The sequence below is a fragment of the Poecilia mexicana genome, unplaced genomic scaffold (assembly GCF_051168715.1).
Source record: "Poecilia mexicana isolate PSO_F unplaced genomic scaffold, ASM5116871v1 scaffold_14, whole genome shotgun sequence".
In the NCBI taxonomy this organism is placed as follows: Eukaryota; Metazoa; Chordata; class Actinopteri; order Cyprinodontiformes; family Poeciliidae; genus Poecilia; species Poecilia mexicana.
In genome coordinates this window covers 17,003,081-17,023,640 of record NW_028263383.1, presented here as the reverse complement: position 1 = coordinate 17,023,640, position 20,560 = coordinate 17,003,081, and the positions used below count along the sequence as shown (strand labels likewise).

At 42.8% G+C, this 20,560-nt stretch overlaps 1 protein-coding gene across 2 annotated transcripts in view; it reads right to left on the bottom strand.

Annotated features, from left to right (window-relative positions):
• The window catches only part of spns2 (SPNS lysolipid transporter 2, sphingosine-1-phosphate), an 81,570-nt gene that overhangs the window by 6,580 nt on the left and 54,430 nt on the right, over positions 1 to 20,560 (bottom strand). Inside the window, exons 5-12 of one of the 2 annotated variants that reach the window (XM_088012289.1) lie at positions 19,105 to 19,171; positions 16,325 to 16,467; positions 14,946 to 15,098; positions 13,983 to 14,172; positions 11,327 to 11,392; positions 10,567 to 10,665; positions 6,697 to 6,857; positions 108 to 150 (exon numbers count right to left, since the gene is read on the bottom strand). In XM_088012289.1, coding sequence (XP_087868415.1) covers positions 108 to 150; positions 6,697 to 6,857; positions 10,567 to 10,665; positions 11,327 to 11,392; positions 13,983 to 14,172; positions 14,946 to 15,098; positions 16,325 to 16,467; positions 19,105 to 19,171 — 922 coding nt within the window. Of the gene's footprint in view, positions 1 to 97; positions 151 to 6,696; positions 6,858 to 10,566; positions 10,666 to 11,326; positions 11,393 to 13,982; positions 14,173 to 14,945; positions 15,099 to 16,324; positions 16,468 to 19,104; positions 19,172 to 20,560 lie in introns of both variants that reach the window. The other variant, XM_088012291.1, reaches the window with a different exon arrangement.

Below are 20,560 nucleotides of genomic sequence, written 5' to 3'. Positions count from 1 at the left end.
TGTCTTTGTGTTATCAGCCACTCAAACTGCCCGACAAAGTGCTGACGTGAAAAGCACTAAAGTTCTTAAGTGGCTTTTGGAACAGAAGGTGAATTACCTGGTCATACCTGGACTGAAGAAGGTGGAGTCTGCTGCATCAGCTTCTTCAGCCTGAAAAGAGAAAATATGTTTAAGCAATGATTCAAGTACAAACATTTCATCATTTCCTTTGCATCTCCATGGTTCATTTCCCCCAAATTTTAATCGTCTCGTACAGAGAAAGTCCTTCTCTGTCTGTTTAATCACACTTCAGCCGTGATGCACACGCCGAGTCTGGATGAGGCAGTTCTGCTCCGGCACATCACCAGGCAGAACTGTGAACGGCGTGAACGCGCGGGTACGCACTGCACTGTGCTGCGCTATTAATGGAAACCCAGCCGCTAAAAAAAGCTAAGAAGCGAGGAATAATAAAGCACTCTTGAAGGCTGGAAATAGGCACACGCGCTCCAGTGAGTTACTCGTTCGGCTCCGTGCCTTTTTTTTTTTTTATTAATAGCAGAGAGTTTCTGAGGACACACTCAGAGGAGAGGGGGAGGAAAAAAATGAGTAGCACTCTGCAGAGTCGGGGGGAATTTATAAATTGAAGGGTTTATGGCATGAATGGAATATATAAACACCACCACCAGTAACATGGAACAACCATCGGTGTCATTTTGCTCGCTCCCTGCGGGGCTGTTTTCAACTTATGAAAAATAAAACTGCTTCTCTGCTGCTGTTCTTTTTTTCTTCGTTGGGATTTTCATATTCTTTATGAAGCATAGAAGATATGGAGTCAAAAAACTCAACAGTGATGTGGGTGGAAATTAAAGGAGAGACACCTATGAGTACTATATGATAACTGATTTAAATCTGAAGTTTAACAGCTATGAGTGTCGTGTCTGTTAAGAAGCTGACTGCAAACTGCTGGAGCAGATAGCCTGACTAAGGTGACCTATTAGCTTGTCCAGCTACTGTAAGTGTAATGTGTATCAAAATCACACATAAATGTCAAAGAAAGCGTCATTATAACTAAAACATCATCAATGTTATATTATTATTACCATCAGTATGAATGTTGCGTTGGGCTGCTACTGCTGTCTAAAGTAATGCACCGTTCTGACCAAAAACAACCAATCAGAACCAGGAGGAGGGCTTTAGTGCTGTCAATCATCCTCATCCACTCACTGCTAGAGGGGCTGAGGGAAGATTTTATAAAGATTGTTTGAATTTATGTGAGTAATAAATAGTTTTGTTGTGTAATTGTAAAAAGAGTGGAGAGACAGGAAAAATCCACGTAGATTGAACACAATGTTGCTCACCTTTTTCTCTGGGACAGGGGGAAGGGGATATGCTGCTATCAGGGCTAAGGCTGCTGCTGTCTGACTCATCTGTTGCCAAGTGTGGTAAAAGGTACAGGTACAAGTTAAATATATGAATATCCTGGTAATTCTTTTCCTTGATTCATTAAATGCTAGTGAAAAAGTGGCAAACAGTCTATAGCTAAGCTAACTATGCTAAATGGTTGACAATCTCACACACTCTACACACCTCTCTTGGAGAAAAACTGTGTCAAATTCACTCTCGTTTTTTTCTCTGTTTCTATTGAAAACCTGACTTTATAATTTTTCTAGGCGGCACAGTAACTAACACAGTGGTTCTGGTCTGCTACCGACTGCTGCTGAACAGCGTCACCGTCAAGTCCGATAAGCAGGAACGAACCATTTCATGCAGATCCAGAGGGGGGTTCAGTACAAATATGGATCTGTGCTTTTTGGTCTGGGAGTGGCAACCAGGGGCGCCACCAGGAACCTTGGGCCCCATGACAAAACATTTAATTAGGAACCCCCTTCTCAGCTGCTGTTACAATTTCTTGAGTCCATCTGACCCATCAAAAGTAATTGTTTTTGTTGTGTAATTGTAAAAAGAGTAGAGAGACAGGAAAAATCCACGTAGATTGAACACAGTGTTGCTCACCTTTTTCACTGTAACAGGAGGAAGGGGTTATGCTGCTATCAGGTCTAGAGCTGCTGACTGACTCATCTGTTGCTAAGTGTGGTAAAAGTACAGGTACGAGTTAAATATATGAATATGTTGTTAAATTCTTTCCTTCATTCAATGCTATGGAGGCAAACACTAATCTGTAGCTAAGCTAACTATGCTAAAAGGTTGATAATCTCACACAATCTACCCACATGTCTTGGAGACAAACTGTGTTACATATTCACACTCTTGTGATTCTCTCTTACTTCCTTTTTTTTTTTTTTTTTGAAAACTTGAATTCATTATTTATTATTTTGTAAAAAGAGTAGAGAGACTAGAAAAATTCACGTAGATTGAACACAATGTGGCTCACCTTTCTCACTGGAACAGGAGGGAGGGGTTATGCTGCTATCGGGTCTAGAGCTGCTGCTATTGGGGCTAAAGCTCCTGCTGACTGACTCATCTGTTGCTAAGTGTGGTAAAAGGTACAGGTACAAGTTAAATATATGAATATGTTGTTAAATTCTTTCCTTCATTCATTAAATGGTAATGATATGGAGGCATACAGTAGTCTGTAGCTAAGATAACTATGCTAAATGGTTGATAATCTTGCACACTCTACCCACATCTCTTGGAGAAAAACTGTGTCAAATTCACACTCTTGTCTTTTTCTCTCTCTTATCTCTCTATTGTTTTGAAAACTTGACTATCATTTTTCTAGGCAGCATAGTAACTGCCACAGTCGTTCTGGTCTGCTACCGACTGCTGCTGAACACCGTCAAGCACCAAGCAGAACAAACCATTTCATGCAGATCCATGGGGGGGGGGCTCAGTACAAATATGGATCTGTGCTTTTTGGTCTGGGAGTGGCAACCAGGGGCGCCACCAGGAACCTTGGGCCCCATGACAAAACATTTAATGGGGCCCCCCTTCTCAGCTGCTGTTACAATTTCTTGAGTCCATTTGACCCATCAAAAGCATCACAGTTTTAAAGATGCTTACTTTCATTGGTCCAATGCACTTCCACAATATTCATTGCTAGTGAATTTGCATGCAACAGTCCACATAAAATAGGTTGCTCAAATTTTTTTATTATTAGTTTTAGCTCATTGAAATGTCTCTCCCGACCAGCAACAGTCAGGTAATTTGCAAAATATACATGAAACAATCCAGACTTCTCAATAAATGCTGTTGTTGTATTTTGTTCATATAAAAATATGTTTTTTCCAAATTTGTTAAAGCTGTCACCATGTCGTGACAGCTTGCTATGAGACAGATCATCTGTAAAGAGATCAACCTCCTTCCCCTTCCTCCTGAACTACTACTGCTGTCTAAAGTAATGCACCGTTCTGACCAAAAACAACCAATCAGAACCAGGAGGAGGGTCTTAATGCTGCCAATCATCCTCATCCACTCACTGCTAGAGGGGCTAATGGAAGATTTTATAAAGATTGTTTGAATTTCTGTGAGTATTAAATTGTTTTTGTTGTGTAATTGTAAAAAGAGTGGAGAGACAGGAAAAATCCACGTAGATTGAACACAATGTTGCTCACCTTTCTCACTGGGACTGGAGGGAGGGGTTATTCTGCTATCAGAGTTACAGCTGCTGCTGTCTGACTCATCTGTTGCTAAGTGTGGTAAAAGGTACAGGTACAAGTTAAATATATGAATATGTTGTTAAATTCTTTCCTTCATTCATTAAATGGTAATGCTATGGAGGCAAACACTAGTCTGTAGCTAAGCTAACTATGCTAAAAGGTTGATAATCTTGCACACTCTACCCACATCTCTTGGAGACAAACTGTGTTACAAATTCACACTCTTGTCTTTTTCTCTCTCCTGTCTCTATTTTTTTTTTTTTTAAACTTGACTTTATTATTCTTCTAGGCAGCATAGTAACTGCCACAGTCGTTCTGGTCTGCTACCGACTGCTGCTGAACACCGTCAAGCACCAAGCAGGAACGAACTATTTCATGCAGATCCGGGGGGGGGGGGGGGCTCAGTACAAATATGGATCTGTGCTTTTTGGTCTGGGAGTGGCAACCAGGGGCGCCACCAGGAACCTTGGGCCCCATGACAAAACATTTAATTGGGCCCCCCTTCTCAGCTGCTGTTACAATTTCTTGAGTCCATTTGACCCATCAAAAGTAATTGTTTTTGTTGTGTAATTGTAAAAAGAGTAGAGAGACAGGAAATATCCACGTAGATTGAACACAATATGGCTCACCTTTCTCACTGGGACTGGGGGGAGGGGTTATTCTGCTATCAGGTCTAGAGCTGCTGCTGTCAGGGCTAGAGCTGCTGCTGTCTGACTCATCTGTTGCTAAGTGTGGTGAAAGGTACAGGTACAAGTTAAATATATGAATATGTTGTTAAATTCTTTCCTTCATTCATTAAATGCTAGTGAAATGGAGGCAAAAGCTAAGCTAACTATGCTAAATGGTTGATACTCTCCCCACCTCTCTTGGAGAAAAACTGGGCTATAAATTGACACTCTTGTCTTTTTTCTCTCCTTCTTTTTGAAACGCTGACTTTATAATTTTTCTTGGCGGTACAGTAACTAACAGTCGTTCTCGTCTTCTACCGACTGCTGCTGAACACGTCAAACGCGCTAAGCAGGAACGAACCATTTCATGCAGATCCAGAGGGGTGTTCAGTACAAATATGGATCTGTGCTTTTTGGTCTGGGAGTGGCAACATTTAAATTTTACTGCTAAAACAATTTTAAAAACACTATATGATTAATTTTTTAATTGACAGGGCCCCCAATTTTTTTTTCTATTGCTATAAGAAATTGTTTTTTGTTGGAGGGCCCTCTGTTGGTCAGGGGGCCCTGGAATTGTCCTAACCTTTCCCCCCTATACAACGAATCTGGCTACACTGGTCGAAGTAAACAACAAAGAACTTCAGTTCAAGTTCAAGCATGCTAAAGCTAAAGTTCACAAAAAATTACTGTGGTTTTCCTAATGTACTTTTGACCCTCATAAGCTTTCCTTCTCCCTACATTATGAAAATGACATTGAGTCATTGATTGAACATTTCAAACAGACTTTATCTCTTTCTTCTCTTCAGAAAGATTTCTACTTACTCAGCGTTACAATAGGCTGTCCCTGCCAATCAATCTTTAGTATTTGCAGTTCCCTTGATAGAAAAAAAGAACTTTTTTCAGAGTACATTTGCAAGCAGCACTTATGAATAAAGTCCAGACGAACAAGTCTATACACTTCAAAAGTAATCTATCAAAAGTGGCTAAAAACAACTAGTTTAGGGGAAAACACTGGGCTTTTTAAAATAGCTTCTTACCTGATGTCCACTACTTTTCACCTGTATGTTTTTTGTTTTTTTTTATATAAATTCTACAATTAAGTGAAACTCTCTCCAACCTGGCAACCCAAAGTAGTTCTTATAATTATTTTTTGTTTTGGCAACCTAAAGAAAAAAAGAGTCGTTTTAAATTGATCAATAATCGTATGCACTCATTTCTGAAAAGTAAAAATCTGTAAAACAATTAAATACAAAGCTAGCGTCCAAACATGAACAAAGAGATTTCTACTAACAATAAAGACTGAATGTGAGTCTCTGTAGTCGTTTTATTTTTTTTATTTGTGAACTATTCATCAGAAAGTGTGGCCGTGTCCTCTGTGGTGTTGGGTGAAAGTCAACGGGTTGTGGTTAGTTGCACTCTGCCCGCAGCGTCTGATAGAGCGGTTTTAGTTTGAACCACTTCTTGGACTACGGGCTAATATCTATTACTGGCACAGTTTCAGGAGTGAGTGTCCTCTTTTAATGTTCTGCTTTTCTTTTTTTTTTTTTTTTTTGGTTCGTGGAAGAGGCCAAACAGAAACCGCAACAAGTCTCAGCTGTGGCAGCCGTGGGCGTGCGTCTACGCCGACACCTTTTTAGTGCAGCACAGACGCACAACGAGGAAGAAGTCACAGCCTGGCTGAGAGTTGAAGATTTTGACCAGTCCTCAAATCTCTTCTGCAAATGTGAAAACTTTTTCATAACTTTTCTGTTTCTTGTCTGCCTGTGCATAAAATGTACAGGCATTTTATGCCGTAATTTTTGGCGCGAGAAAGAATAACGACCTCCTAAGGGGCGAAGACAACGCGTCTGTGGACGGACGTCAGACACATCACATCGCCATCCTGTCTAAAAATGTTCGGCGTCTTCCACAGGAAGGAACTCATTTCTGTAAGCGCTGGCAACAGGGGAGCAAGCCAACGTGATGCAAAAGAAACAAGAAGTTTTGTCTCGCCATAAATAAAATAAAAAATGCAGAGCTTGTTTTAGACTTTTAAGGCCATGACCAGCGTTTGTTCCAACTGATTCATGTCTTTGGTGCTTATAAAAAAGGAAAAGATGAGTATGTGAATGAGAGGGGAAGTATTTGAACAAACTGGTGAGTGTAACAGACTGTGGGGGAGTTTCAGCTAACTGGGGTTTTCTGTTGGCCCAGATATTGCAGGTCTTTGGCTATTATGTTTGAGCAGCATGTCAAACTTCAGTGACAAACCCCATAAGAAAGGAAATAAAAACACCCTAAAACCCATTTCTTCCCACATCAAGCAAATTTTCTTTGGCATCCTTGTAGCTCTTAGTCAGAGAGTCATCGACAAACAACCCCAGCAAGTGCTAAATATTTAAAGGAGCTGAATAATAGATGAAATAATCAGCTGTTTTAACAATGCGACTTACTTTTCGGCCTTTTCCCTGTCATCCAGGAAATACAGCGCCGTGGCCAGGAAAAACATGCCCCCCACGACAATGATGAAGGGACACAGCATGAGGGCATAGCCCAGACTGAGGAACTTCCATAGTTCAGATGAAGCAAATTTCTCCTGTAGTGCATCAGAGATCTGCAGCCAGACACAAAGAAAAAAGAGAAAACATTTTAAAAAATAAAAATAAAAGCTAGTCACCAAGTAGGGACTTAAGTAAGTGATTAATGAGTCAACCTAAAGTTGATCCATCTTATCAATCATTTAATGATTAATTAATAACCATTTCCCTAAAACTGATTATCTTGTTTCAATTGGGTCGACCGTCTTTCTATAAGACGAAGGGCTGCGACTTAAATAAGTACATCATTATATTTTAACAATTTTGTATCAGCTGTGGTTTTCTTAAATTATTAAACTTGGACATATTTATGAAATATAACAAAACAGCCTGAACATCTTATGTCGCTGAATCCAAAAAAAGATATTTTGCAACACTTAATCCCAGACTTTTCTGTCATCATCGTAGCACATGAGTAATTTTTGGTTGAGAAGTTGACACTGCTCCGCCGTGCAGCACGGCCGAATAAGCGATATTAAGGTAAAAGGTAAGGAACTTGTCAAGTGTTTATATTTCAAAGCAGAAGCTCCCACAGACGTTCATTTCGCATCCCACAACGGACACGGTCTGAACCGTTTCTCCTTCTCGTTCTGGTCAGGCTGCTTTAAGGATGACCAGCAGTGCCCTCTTCTGTTTGGAGGCCAAACTACAACAATAAAAGAAGGTCTAAACGTCTAACAAACCATTAATCGACATCTAATCGTAAGGCAAATATTCAAACCTTCTACGATACACTGTGCAGTGTTGGTTTTCACATGTTTGCATGCACGTTTCCACCAATTCAAGGTTTGACAGCGAGCAGCTCATCATTCAGTGTGTCATGTGTTATGCTGAGGGAAACAACAGCTGAAGAAAAGTGGGTGTTAAGTGACCTGTTATGTCTCCCTGTGTCACCCATAAGGCGGTCCCACTGACAATCACAGGGCGACGGAGGCTACTAATGGCAACGCTGAGCTAGCTCACAGGGGTCGGTGGGAGGCGAACAGCAGGACTCTGCTAGTGAGTGAGTCAAAGTGTCGCAGTGGCTCTGCCACACTGATTTCATGTTAGCTTCTGCAGACATTCAGTGCAGGAAAAAGCTGGAGGAGGATACTGAAGGAGGTGAACCTGTGCGAGGGGAGTTTGTGCATTGGGAAAGAACAATTAAAAACCCAGGTGGCAGCAGTGTGTGTGTGTGTGTGTGTGTGTGTGGCCAGTGCAGGGCCCATTTCATCAAGAACATTAAATTCTCGGCAACTTGCACAGCGCAGCAAAGCTAAAAATAAGCAGAGAACTGCTGCCGGTCTAATTATCCTGCCAGAAGGCATTTCTTGGATGATTATGGAGGGATTGTTTCTGGCATTCCTTTGCTACGTGGTACGGTCCTTCTCTGCTGGTAGAGGAGGAGTCTGGGTTCTGTTTATCGGGAGGATTCTTGAGTGACATCAGTCTGACACGCTCTGATGAAAATGAGTCTTGGCTCAAATTTCTGGGAATTTCAAATATTCTAAAGCAGCTTTTTTAAAAAAGGTGGTAATTTTGCTGAGGCGTGACCGGTGACCGCTAAAAAGCAGCTCTGTCGCACCGGATCTGGTTTGCTGACCTCGATGCTTCGTCTTCAGGTCTGCTTGGTGCTCAGGCCCGAAACCTCAGCGTGAACCAAAATAACTGAGTCATTCCCTATCTTTCTCCTGTGGTTGCTTGGCGATAACCACTTGCTTTTTCCTGCTATTCCATCTCTTTCTGCCAATTCACATTCGCCCCAGCCAATATGCATGGGCGACTGCATATCTGCCCCCACTTGGTGTGCGTCACGACCGGTCCATCACGCTCGTGTGCTAAACCTCAGCTCAGGACGCTGACGCACTCCGAGCGTTCAGAGCGTCGTCAGTCGGGCTTCTGCGTAGGAAGCGCGAAACCTCCGGGCGTTCAGAATGTCACTCATCAGGAGAGAACTGTGGAGTGGAGTGGATCCGGGGGGACTGAAGAACCGTGGGGCAATGTGGGAGTAATCCAGGGTGGCATTAATCTGACTCATGGAAAAAGTGGATGTCAGTAATAAGAGTGCTATTAAATTGTGCTTTGCCTAAGTCCTCATGTTGTTCAAACTTTTCTACGTGTTGGCCAACGTAGAGAAGTTAATGTGGCCATGAGGAGGGAATTTCTACCAAAACAAGTCAGAGAAGTTCAATTAATTTTACGTATAAATGTCTGCCTTTAATCATGGAAATTATTTTTTTTCTTAAAAACCTTTTGACATCAGAGAATAGCCATATTTTGTTCTGACAAATATGTGAAAATGATGTTGAAATTTCCTCGTCTGTAGCCACATTCTTTATATACAGTGGTTCTAATGGTTATGCTTATAAGTTTAAGGTTAAGGGGTGTGAATACTTTTGTAAGGCTTTTAGCACATTGGTGTACTCTCACTTTCCTATTAGCACAGGTTCCATTAGGTAACATAGTACATAAACTGGAGCTGAAGGTCTTTCTTTCACCTCAGGATATTCTGGGCGATTCAGTTTAATTGAGTGGAAAATGACAAAAAAATGTCACCTAAACTTTCTGTGGGTAACTTTTGAAAGCTTTAAAAAAAAAAGTGTGAAAATACTTCAGTTTGAGAAAGTTGAGAATTATGATGCCAAATAATGTTATTCAAATGTTTCTCTTTACTTCTACATTGTTTTGTTTTTTTCTTTACGCTCAGTTTGAAACACGGCAGACAGAGGAAGTTAAGATCAGACCAAAGTAAACTCGTCTGTGTGAGCAGTAAGTGCAGAAACAATACGGTTACGCTGCATCTGATCCCTCTTTTGAGCAGCGCTTCTCGCGCTCGCTCCTTCCACCTGCCTCCGACGCTAGTTTCAGATTTTCACTCGGGCGAGAAGGAACAGGAACAGCTGCGCCTGTCGCCAGCCTGTCAGGCCCTGACAGAGGATCCTGAATCAGTCTGATTCTCCTAACCAAAGACATCCGCAGCTTTTGTTGCTGCAGCTCAGACTGCGAGCCAGCCTCCGAGTGATAAAACACAGAACCACAAAGCGCTCTATTCTCCTGATACCATTTACGGCCCCACACACATAAAAAATAAATAAAATGCCGATTTAAAACGTCAAATGCGTGGATAAGGCGAGACACGTGATGTGGCGTGCAGGAGAATGCGCTTCTTCCTGCCTTTATTGCCGTTCCAGCACCGCATACAGAAAGCAGGGGAAGAGGGGCTCAGTGGAGTTGCTATTTAACTTTAGAAATGTTCATTCTCACTTTAAAATAAGACGAACGTGTTTTGACAGTCTGATGCGAATCCCGTTTCACACTCCATTGAACGCCGGGCGGCACTTTCACTCCGGCTTCTTGAATGCTATTCTTTTGGGGCGGAGAGGGGGGCGTGAAAGGTGGGGAGCGTTAGGTTGGGATCGGGGAAACGAGCTGACGGTGACCTTGAGAGGCCCGGCAAGGACTACTCTCTCATCTGGCGACCAATCAAAATGCGGCAACTCAGGCGTCTCCGGGGAGCCGTGAGGCTTGCTAGAGAATACCACTGATTTGAGAGCAGCGGCAAAAATCACAGTCCTGTTCGCCGGTTCTCCTGGGACCTGCGCTAAAAGCCCCTCCTGTGGAACACTTTCCGCTGGCCTAGTTAAAGCCAGAGCTGAGCCGGTGTCTAAATGTGCTTGTCACCCGGTGTGCGTTTCAAACGCTCAGCCGCAGCTTGGGGGCAGAAGGAGGAATGGGCGAGGGTCTTACCGTGCCTATCAGGTATGGACTTCCTGCGTCACCCAGGAGATGAGAGGTGAAGCTCTGAAAGGCGACTGCTGTGGCTCTCCGTGTGGGAATAACAACAAACTGCAGAGAGACGGGAAATAAGGTCAAGGTGAAGAAGGAGGTCAAACCACCTGGTAGGTTCTGGTGAAACGGCCTGTTCGCCTGAATACACAATGCAGACGGCGAACTAATTAAAAATAAACAATTTATCTGGCTTACTGAAACTCTTTTTATTATTTTTTTTAATTTTACAAACCCAAACACGTACAACTGTCGTTAAATAATTCACACCAAATGATTTTCCTGAATTTTTTTTCCGCCACCGGAATGAAACTTTAATGAATTTAATCGGGTTTTTAGGACAATGACAAATGAAAAACACTACGTGACTAAAAAGATAAAAGAATAATGATAACAGTTTTCAAACTTTGTCACTTCATAGTGAATACTTCACTGTGACGACAGAGTGTTAGGTGAAAGCTAAATTTGGTCAAATTAAGCCAACAAGTTAAATCAAACGCATCTATTCACATGTTTTTTTTCCTTTCACGTCAAAGTTAAGACCGGCTTCTTCTTGGCCGAATAAAACCGGAACAGAATACGTTTAATTTGTGGCTCAGTGGGACTGAATGTAAAATAAAACATCCAGGGGTATGAATACTTTTGCATCTCACCCTATTAAGGTCAGAGTTCAGCCTTTATGGCTCAGTTATCAATCTCTCCACTCAATCGTTCCACTTACCATTAAAATATCTGCCGTCAAAGCCCAGTTCACGAACAGCAGCGTCTCTCCGATGAAGATGCAAACCTAAACGAAGACAAAGAGATTTCACTCCGAGAGCCGCCACTTTCCGCTGACATGACATGTAAACCAGGGAAGAGCTGGAGGATATTTCTATCGCTGCTTTGAGAACTGCTCTGGTTAAAAGCGATTCGAAAACATGTTATTATAGCGCAGGCCAGTAGATTATGTTGACATGCGGGCTTTCACTGAGCTGCGCCCCACAGACTGAAAACCAGCTCGGGATGACAACAATTGTTTATTTTCGTCTCAAGATGTCCAATGCGGGAAACGCTCTGGCGCTGCAATTTCAAATTACGTCCCTTTGGAAAAAACAGAGCGAGTTGTTTACTCTCCGAGTGACCTCGGACTGCAACGCTGTACGTGGGGCTAGTTTCGTTCTTGACCGCTTGAATCATAAACACACCTAGAGGGGTTCGGTTGCGGTGGAATCTCGTGTATCTGCACCGCCTGGTTTCATCTGAACCGCTTTAACACGGCCGACTGATGTGTGTTTCCTGCCGGGGAATAACCCCCTCTCTCTCCGTTGCTCCCTCTCTCGCCTGCCCGCCAGATCTGCAGTACAGCGCAGAGGGAGAGAGAGAGAGAGAGAGAGAGAAAGACAGAGCGATCCGGCAGGGTTCTGACAGCGGAGACGTCAGACGGGTCCGCCCTGAGCCCGACGCGTTGAGAGGAGCCGAGTCTCGTCTTGACATGAGCTGCGAGGGGTCGGCGGGCCTCGGCGGCCCAGCGCCGTTGGTTCCAGGCCGTGCCACACCTTATAACACGACACATCTGTCAGCTCCTCGCAGTGAAACCCGAATCGCTCGCTTACAACCGCAGCGGCGTGCGGCAATTTAATACGGTTCAGCAGAGCACCGACGCACGTTGCGAGCTGTTCGTCCTAATCGAGGCGCAGCGTTATTTCTGAGCCAAACGATCTGGGCGCGATTAGCCGAATATTGCCCCTTTGTTGGACCTGACTTCTTATTCCTGTCCGTCGGGATGAGCTGGGGCCTATTTCTGCTACGCAGCGAGTGTATGAAATTGAGTCGGACAGACGTGCGGCCGTGAAATGAGTGTGGATACGTCTGTAGCTGGAGTCTAATTGGCTGAGTCATGCTGCTGTCAAACACCTGATGAATGTGCACCTTTGACCCAATGGGAGTTCATAAAAATCTTACTTCATTAAATCCAAATTATTATTCATTTCAGCCGTTATTTAATATTTGGGAACTAAATTGGAAGTTGCGAGACGGCTGCCATATCCGCTGAATGCATGCAGGCAAGCGGCATATCACTGCAGTGCTGCTGAAAAGGTTTTAAATTATGCATTTCAACTTTCCCTTTATCATTTCAACCGTCGCATACAGTGGCTCCAATAGCTGCAGTTGTCAGAATGGCTTTAAAGTTTATGTGAGTTGCTTGGATTCAGAATATAGATTTGGTTTTGGAGCGTAGGATTGAGGTCGGAGATGTTTCCAAAGCTTCATGTCGGCTTTCTTCATTCATTCCAAAGATGGTTTTTATGTGTTTGGGCTCAGTGTCCTGTTGGAACACTCTGCTTGCATGCAATAGACCCACAGCATGACGGTGCCACCATCGTACTGGACAGCTGCAACAGCGTTCTTAGGTAGTCTGGCGTTGACTTCTCTGAACATATTCTTGTTCGTGTGGAGTGTCTCAAACTTCAATACTATAAAGAAAATAATGGAGTACGCTCTAAAGCAAGGTCTATGTTACAAAAAACACATTTAAATAAACGCTGCCAACTCAAATATAAAAAAACTGGAAACATATGGGGACGTTTTTCCAGACAGTTGTCGGGGTATATGCAGAGTATTGGGGCAGTAGATCAAATTTCAAAAAGCCACAATAAATTTAAGCCATTGCAGCTAAGTTTTGATTTGAAATCCTTAAAGTTGTTTGTTACATCATAACTTGTTCCTAGAAAATGAGATGTTCTACCTTTAAAATCCCCAAATTAATAAAATATTAATTCTCACGGGCACCTAGAAAAAAAAAAAAAAAAAAGCTGGGGAACAATGAGCGGCTCGACTTTCTAAGGTCGGCCACGGCATGTCATTTAGGAAGTCTGTTTCTCTGACAGGCATGGGAAAATATTTCCCAGATATGCAGCTATAATACCGACCAACACCTTGAGGGTCATTTCCTACTCCTTTGTAAGTGACAAGAACAAAATAATGTGTGCTTGCTAAGGCCAGACTGGATTGTTCCGAAGCCGTGATCGAGAAGTGGCACCCTTTCCTGCTCCACAAGGCTGTCACACCGAGAATGCCGTGCTGATGTGTTCGATAGATTAGCCACAGCTAACTGCAGCAGCTAGCCGAGGTCACGCTACAGCTAACCTGCGACTGACACCAGTCATCACGCGGAGCAGCTCTCTGCCCCGGGGGCCTGAGAAGAACTGGTGTCACTCTCGGTGTCCTCTTACAACTTTATTCAAACCTCAGTAGGCTTTTACACCTGCTAGGCTGCTCTCAGGACTGTCACTTTCAGCATTCTGGCCCTGAGGTGAAACACCGTGACTCACGTTTCACTCAGTGGGAGGAGGGGACGCCGTTTGTGTCAGAGTAAACAAGAGAGATAAACTTACATAAGCTCCATGGATGCTGTTCTTGGCCACGACGAAGACGAGGCAGATGAAGATGGCAGAGCCCATCATGCTGATGGCGCACACCAGGGGGTCAGCCCGCTCCGTCCTACGGCGAAAGAAGCGCGTGGCGCCGGCCCCGATGACCACGCCCAGCAGCCCCGTCACGCAGGTGATGGCCCCGAAGATGAGGCTGCAGGAAACAACCATGAGTAAGGTTAGGTGAGGGTGCAATGCAAGCGTTGATGCGTTTAAGCTGGCCAGACAAAAGAGACCAAGAGCTACGGTAGAGAGGGCTGCAGCTAAAGGTTGTTTGAGTAAATCGACTGTCCTCTGTGCTAATCGCTCAAATGAAACTCCACACATTCTGCAGATTTTTAACTTAAGCATTTAAAAGGTGCAAGTAAACAGGTAATTCAGTTCCTGTTGTAAATAAGAAAATAAACATCGTATTGTCTAAAATGCAACAACTCGGCATTCCTTAAGAAATCTCTTGATTATTTGTGGCAACAGATGCATCTGCAGCTCAAAAGTACTTCTAGCATCAACATGTGCAGAGCTCGGCCCGTTCTGCTCGACGTTTTATCACTACACTGATCGGATGATTAGTTTTTGATTAACCAATTAACAACTGGACAGCAAAGATGAAGCTGAAACTGTGCCGTTCTTGAAATTCTGAGCAGAACATATTTACAGAAAAATATTTTTTTTTATGTCAAATGCAAAATGTATATATTTTTGTACAGTTTTTTGCTTAGTTAGTACTTTGATTATGTTTTATTTTCTTTTTGTGAGTCTCCAGTTAACGATTAATCATTTTACTAAACTAGTTGACGTTTATCTCAATAATCTTCATCAGGAATAATCCCACTAATAATCATTAGGATAGGTAGATCCTATAGTAGCGCCTGTAGGTATTTTACTCATAGCGGGAGTCAAACAGAAGCCTCTCCACTGACGTCTCACCTGTCTCGGCTGCTGCAAACTTTTTTGGTGCAGGCTTCGACTTCCTTCTGCACCACCTGCGCTCGGAACAGGTAGATGGGAATCAGCATTCCAAACGCGCCCGTGGCAAAGGACACGGCTGCTGCCGCCAAGGACGAGAACACGTAGCTCCGGCTGGCGGGGAGGAAAACACAAAAATCACACGGGTCAGAGGAAGACAAAATAAACTAAGCTCCTGTTACACTTTATACAGCACCAGGCTTCCTTATCGCTCCAATAATATTTGGCCAACATCCTTATGATGCAGCTCCAGGGAAATATCTGCATCTACAAGTGGATCGTTACCCTGAGACGAGCTTTAATCTCAACTGGACCTCAAAATAATATGTTTAATTTTCTAGTAGAGATTAATGTGTGCACCTGTGATCTTCCAACACGTCACCATGGTTACACTGATCCAGACAGTCACATATTAAAGCAAATATGAATTACATGCATCAAGCCACTGCTTTGTGACAGTTCTTCACATGTTATGCAGACATTTTGATATTTCTGGAAAGCTGCTTTATAAAAAAAACAACAAAAAAAAAAACGACACACTTATTGTTTTGTTCTGGACTCTCATTAAAAATAGATATGATGATAAAAGACTGGTAATAAGTTTTATATTTGAACTGCCCTGTTGGGAGGTTGGCAACAGAAACATTTTATTTCGTTTTCGATCGGTGAACGCACCATAAATAAGCTCCACCGGGTTATGCTAACTACAACACTCTTTGGTGTAGAAGTTGTTACAAAGAAAAGAAGACTGTTTTCAGCATCAGAAAGAAGAAGTACAACAAGGACGCTGTTCAGCGAGGATTTTTGCTCATGCTTTTTTTTTTTTTTTACTTCTGGACAGTTGTGATGATACGTAACTGTGGCAACAAGGTATTATTATAAGATGCATGTATGATAGTCACAAAATGCAAATTCCCTTCTTTGATTGAATTAAATTTTAATTAATCTCAACTGAACTGACTGGTATTGAATTGAAATTAAGTGCAGGAATGCAAGAAGAAATGTTGGCAATTGTTTCGAAGTCTCACAATTCAGGTAACGGTCAGCTTAGAAAACAGAGATTCAGTGATCAAAAAAAAAACACTAATTCTGCTAATTATACGAATCGCTAAGATACTAAATACAGCTTTAAATGTAAACTGTGTAATAACTTCATCTTATTTTAAAATAAATTGAAATCCCTGTTAATTTTGGAATGAGAAATCGGTCACAAAAATCTCTAATTGGTGCTCATCTGCTGTCACGACAGTCCTCCATCCAAAACATCCAACCAAAACCAAAGCAAGCAACCGGAACACCCCCCCCCCCCCCCCCCGGTGCACGACGGTGCAAAGCCTTACTTCTTGGTGAGGGCCTTCATGTCGCTGAGCCACGAATGGGAGTGGGAGATGCGTCCTTCCATGTCATCCGCGCTGCCTCTCTTCGGGTCAGGCACAAAGAGCAGGATCAGAGCGCCCACGGTGACGCCCAGGAACGGGGACACCTGACGAGACGAGAAATCAATCGGTCAGTGCGGTTCACAGAGAGACCCTGTGTGGGCTGTGATCATGCTAACACACGGCGCCGGGAGCCGTTTCGTGGGGAGGGGGTGGAGGGGAGGACAAAGAAGTGTGTGTGTCTGCACTGCTGTTTGCCGATACGCCTCACATCTTATACAAGTCCTATGAAACTCAGAGCATTCCCTTCGCTCACTCTACTGGCACTCAGTGTGTGTGTGTGTGTGTGTGTGTGTGTGTGTGTGTGTGTGTGTTCCTGCGTAGGCGTGGGTTGTGTACAGGAGACTAAACGAGCTTTCTGGCTTTGAAAGCTGCTTTGTAAGCAGGAGAGACTCTCGCAGGTGCCCATCTGCTGCGATCTTTACTGCCGTGCTTTCTGGCTCGTGTGATTGCAGGTTTGTACCCGAGTCGGTCTGTGTCTGGGAGACACAAAGACGAGAAGCCGGGACGGGACGTGTGAGACGGGATTTGTTTGAGCAATCCCAGCTACCAACAAGAGCGAAGGCAATACGTGTCGTGGGAAATTGATCTCAAGCATTCGGCGGCTCATTAAAGGCTGTTATATTTTTATAGGTGCCGTTACCATACAATAAAGAAATGCGTACATGTGAGGATTAAGCTACGATGCAACCTCTGTTCGTTGGAAATTGTTGATGTGCTTTCAAAGAATCTGATCTTCCCGAAGTGAAATATTGAATGTTTTTTTGTTTTTTTGCATTTTGTCAGGCTGAAATCACAATTTTTACGAGTGGGAGGAGAAAACCCATCGCTGCAAGAAATCAATAAAAAAGTTGTGTTTGAGGCTGTGGAGAGCTGAGGTACACTGAAAAAAGAGAACACAGCTTCAACTTAAAAGAAATGTCTTATTTAGTCAAATAATTGAGTGGAGTTTGTCTAACTTACTTTATTTGCATTTGTTTAACTTGAAAACTTCATAAATAAACTCAATTTGATTCCTTTTGATGAATTAATGCGATATATTTAAGTCGCTTGTTGTTTCAGTGTAGCAGCTCTGGTCAGATGATGCTAAAATTTATCTTTTTGACCTCCATGCAAATTGTTGTGTTGAAACAACAAACGGAAACTCGGTTAAGAAGAAGAAGAAGCTCCGATAGCAGCAAGTAAGTGTTTGTACAAAGTATTTAGCTAAATGAACATGAATGCCACACTTTCTTGTCACGGGGTGTGGTTGATGGTGGTGAGAATGAACGCAGAGACCCAGGATCACAATAAACACAGAAAACCCCCAAAAATAAACGCAGAAAACTACGGATCACAACAGTTCTTTACTTTTAGCTATTTCAATACGTCAGTTATCTTCCTTCTACTTCAATATGATGAACTACTTTGAGTTGGCCTATAAAATAAAAGTGTTTTGTTATTTTTGCCTTCACAGTTAATCAGTGAGACACCAGAAGTCTGTGACCTTTGACCCGCAGTCCCACAGGACCCATTAGACACTTCCTGTTTGACGTAGGGCAATCGCACAAATTAGCAGACAATATATATATATATATATATATATATATATATATATATATATATATATATATATATTTTTTTTTTTTTTTTTTTTTTTTTGTTGCCATTTCACTCCATTGACTTTTTCAGGAAGGTAGTTGGAACACACCGGACAAAAACAAAAGGAAGTGCTGCTACCTTTTTTTTTTTTTTTTATCTTTGTTTAAACAGGATATGGCCACACAGAAAACGTTTCAAGTCTCGGTATTTGTCTTCCTCTGCATGCCACGCCGCTGATTAATCGGCTTTGAGATCGTTGTATTGGAATGTCATTGTGGTTGCGTTGGAACAAATTCCCCTCTCCATTACCCACTCCGATGTTTGTTATGTTTTTTAACGTCTCAGAGAGACAAAAAACAAATGGAACTTCCTGTCCCCCGAGTCGTCAGGTCCAGGATCGCTCTCCCGCTTGATGAGAACGTTAATGCCTTCCTTTAAACGTTGGTCCGTTCGCAAGGAAACAAGGTCATAATTCGTTTTAGCGATTTTAAAAGCCTGAAGTCGACGGTTCCTGTGGAGTCCCGTTGGACCTTTCATTGGTCTTTTCCATTATGGCTGCCATTCCTTATGGAGCACTTCGGACGCAAGCGTTTTGCCTCGTGCACTCAGTGGATTCTACGGCAGTGATAAATGCTCCTAATTTAACACTAATCACCAGAATTCATGCGGTTTATGCGACAGTATCACCTTTTAATTTAACGGTTTGTATCACCAAAATAACGCACGAAACAAACAAACCACTGACATAAACATATTGGCAAATTTGAACGCCTCATTTTAGTTTTGATCTCAACAGAAAAACGCTCAACACATCTGATGGTAAAATGTTTGGAAGTGCTTCTGCAGGAGGAGGGGGAAGTGACACTAATGATTGTGACAGTTGTTCGGCCTCTAACTTTGTGTTGTGTCATTTTCCCAGTAAAGACGCAGCCAGGACGGACTCTGAATCCAGAAATAACCCCTGGCGTTTCTGTCCCCGCTGACCCCAGATCCATAACAAGTCCCCGCAGCCAATCAGAGACCCTTCGTCTGTATTTGTGGACATGTTTTTCTTCCCCCTCCCACCCTCCGGAGGCTGATGATGAAGATGACGATAAACTTACCCTTAATGCCCAGTGCCAGTCCTCAGCAGCGTCCTTGGCACCAGAGCCCAGGATGTAACCCAAGCCGCTGCAGACAGGGGGAGGGAAGGGCGACACAAACATTGCACATTAGCAACAAAAGCCCACTCCATTTAACGCAATTATCTACAAAGAGCAAAGAGTTGACATGAGCCCGTCATTAGCATCACTTAAGCCTACGCTGCTCTCTTCCTGTCTGTTCTCTGGCTAAGATTGTAGGATCAGACGTGGGATTGATGTTAACACCAGCAGTCAGACGACTAGCAGTCGGTCTGTTTGTGGCTGCGTGATCAGGGGATGTAACCAGAAACTGCAGAAGCAAAACTGAATCTGAACTACAGAATTAAACTTTTAAGATTTTCTGACCACATTATTTTGGTTTTTATCACAGAGTAGAACACATTTATTGGCGTACCTCCTTCAGAGTTTGGCAGTAACTAGTTACATTTACTCAGTTGCAGTTACATGAGTAATTTCTTCGCGTATTTACTGCACCTTTTGCTTTTACTTGAGGAATTTTAATATGACGTACTGGTACTTTTACATCTGGGTTGATTCAGCTTCGTGTTTCAGATCTTTACCTTATTAAAAGACGGATTAATGCCACATTTTTATTTATTCTCTGGTGTAAAATAGTTTAATATTTTAAAGAGCAAATGAACTGGTTTCCTAGGGTCTTTGGAAGGAACCCAGGCCCACAGCATCACAGGTCCTCCATCGTACCTAGCAGTGGGAATGAGGTGCTGGTCCTCTACGTTCATCCTTCGCTTCATGCCGTCCAGATCTGGAGCGATTGCTGCATATAATCTCAATCTCATCTGTTTAACTCCCAGTAGAGTTAATCTACCCCATTTACAAATGTTTTTGTTTGTTAACGGTGGGTGGGTCTTCATATCTGGCATGCTTTCTCAACAGCCTGCTGGCTCTAGATCGCATATATCAGTTGTCATGGAAACCCAGTGAAGCTCCACAGCATTTTTCTTTTTCTTTTTAAATAGTGTTTGGTTTAACTTCCCTAAAACCTGTCCGGATGATTAATGTGCATTCTTTAACTCTGTTTTATTGCAGGTGCGATGCCTCTGAGTGGGAGTTACTGTGTCTTACTGCAACAACATGGCAACAGATTAATGATTAATAGCAGCCAAGACCTCAGGAGGACTTTCTTATCAATAGCCGCAGATCATCCTTAACCGGATTTGCACACGCTCAAAAGGAAAACACTGAAGCTGTTTATGTGTGTGTTTCCAAGTTTATCCCACCAAAAATAACAGAGCAGTGTAAACTTTATCCAGGCAACACGCAGTATTTCCAGTGAGTGACTAACGGCCTGCCTTATCAGAGTCAACTCAGAGCGCACGTTTGGAAAGTTCAACACTGTCGATAAAACCCGAGCCTGAAAAAAAAAAAAAAATTAATAAATAATAAAATCACACTCCCA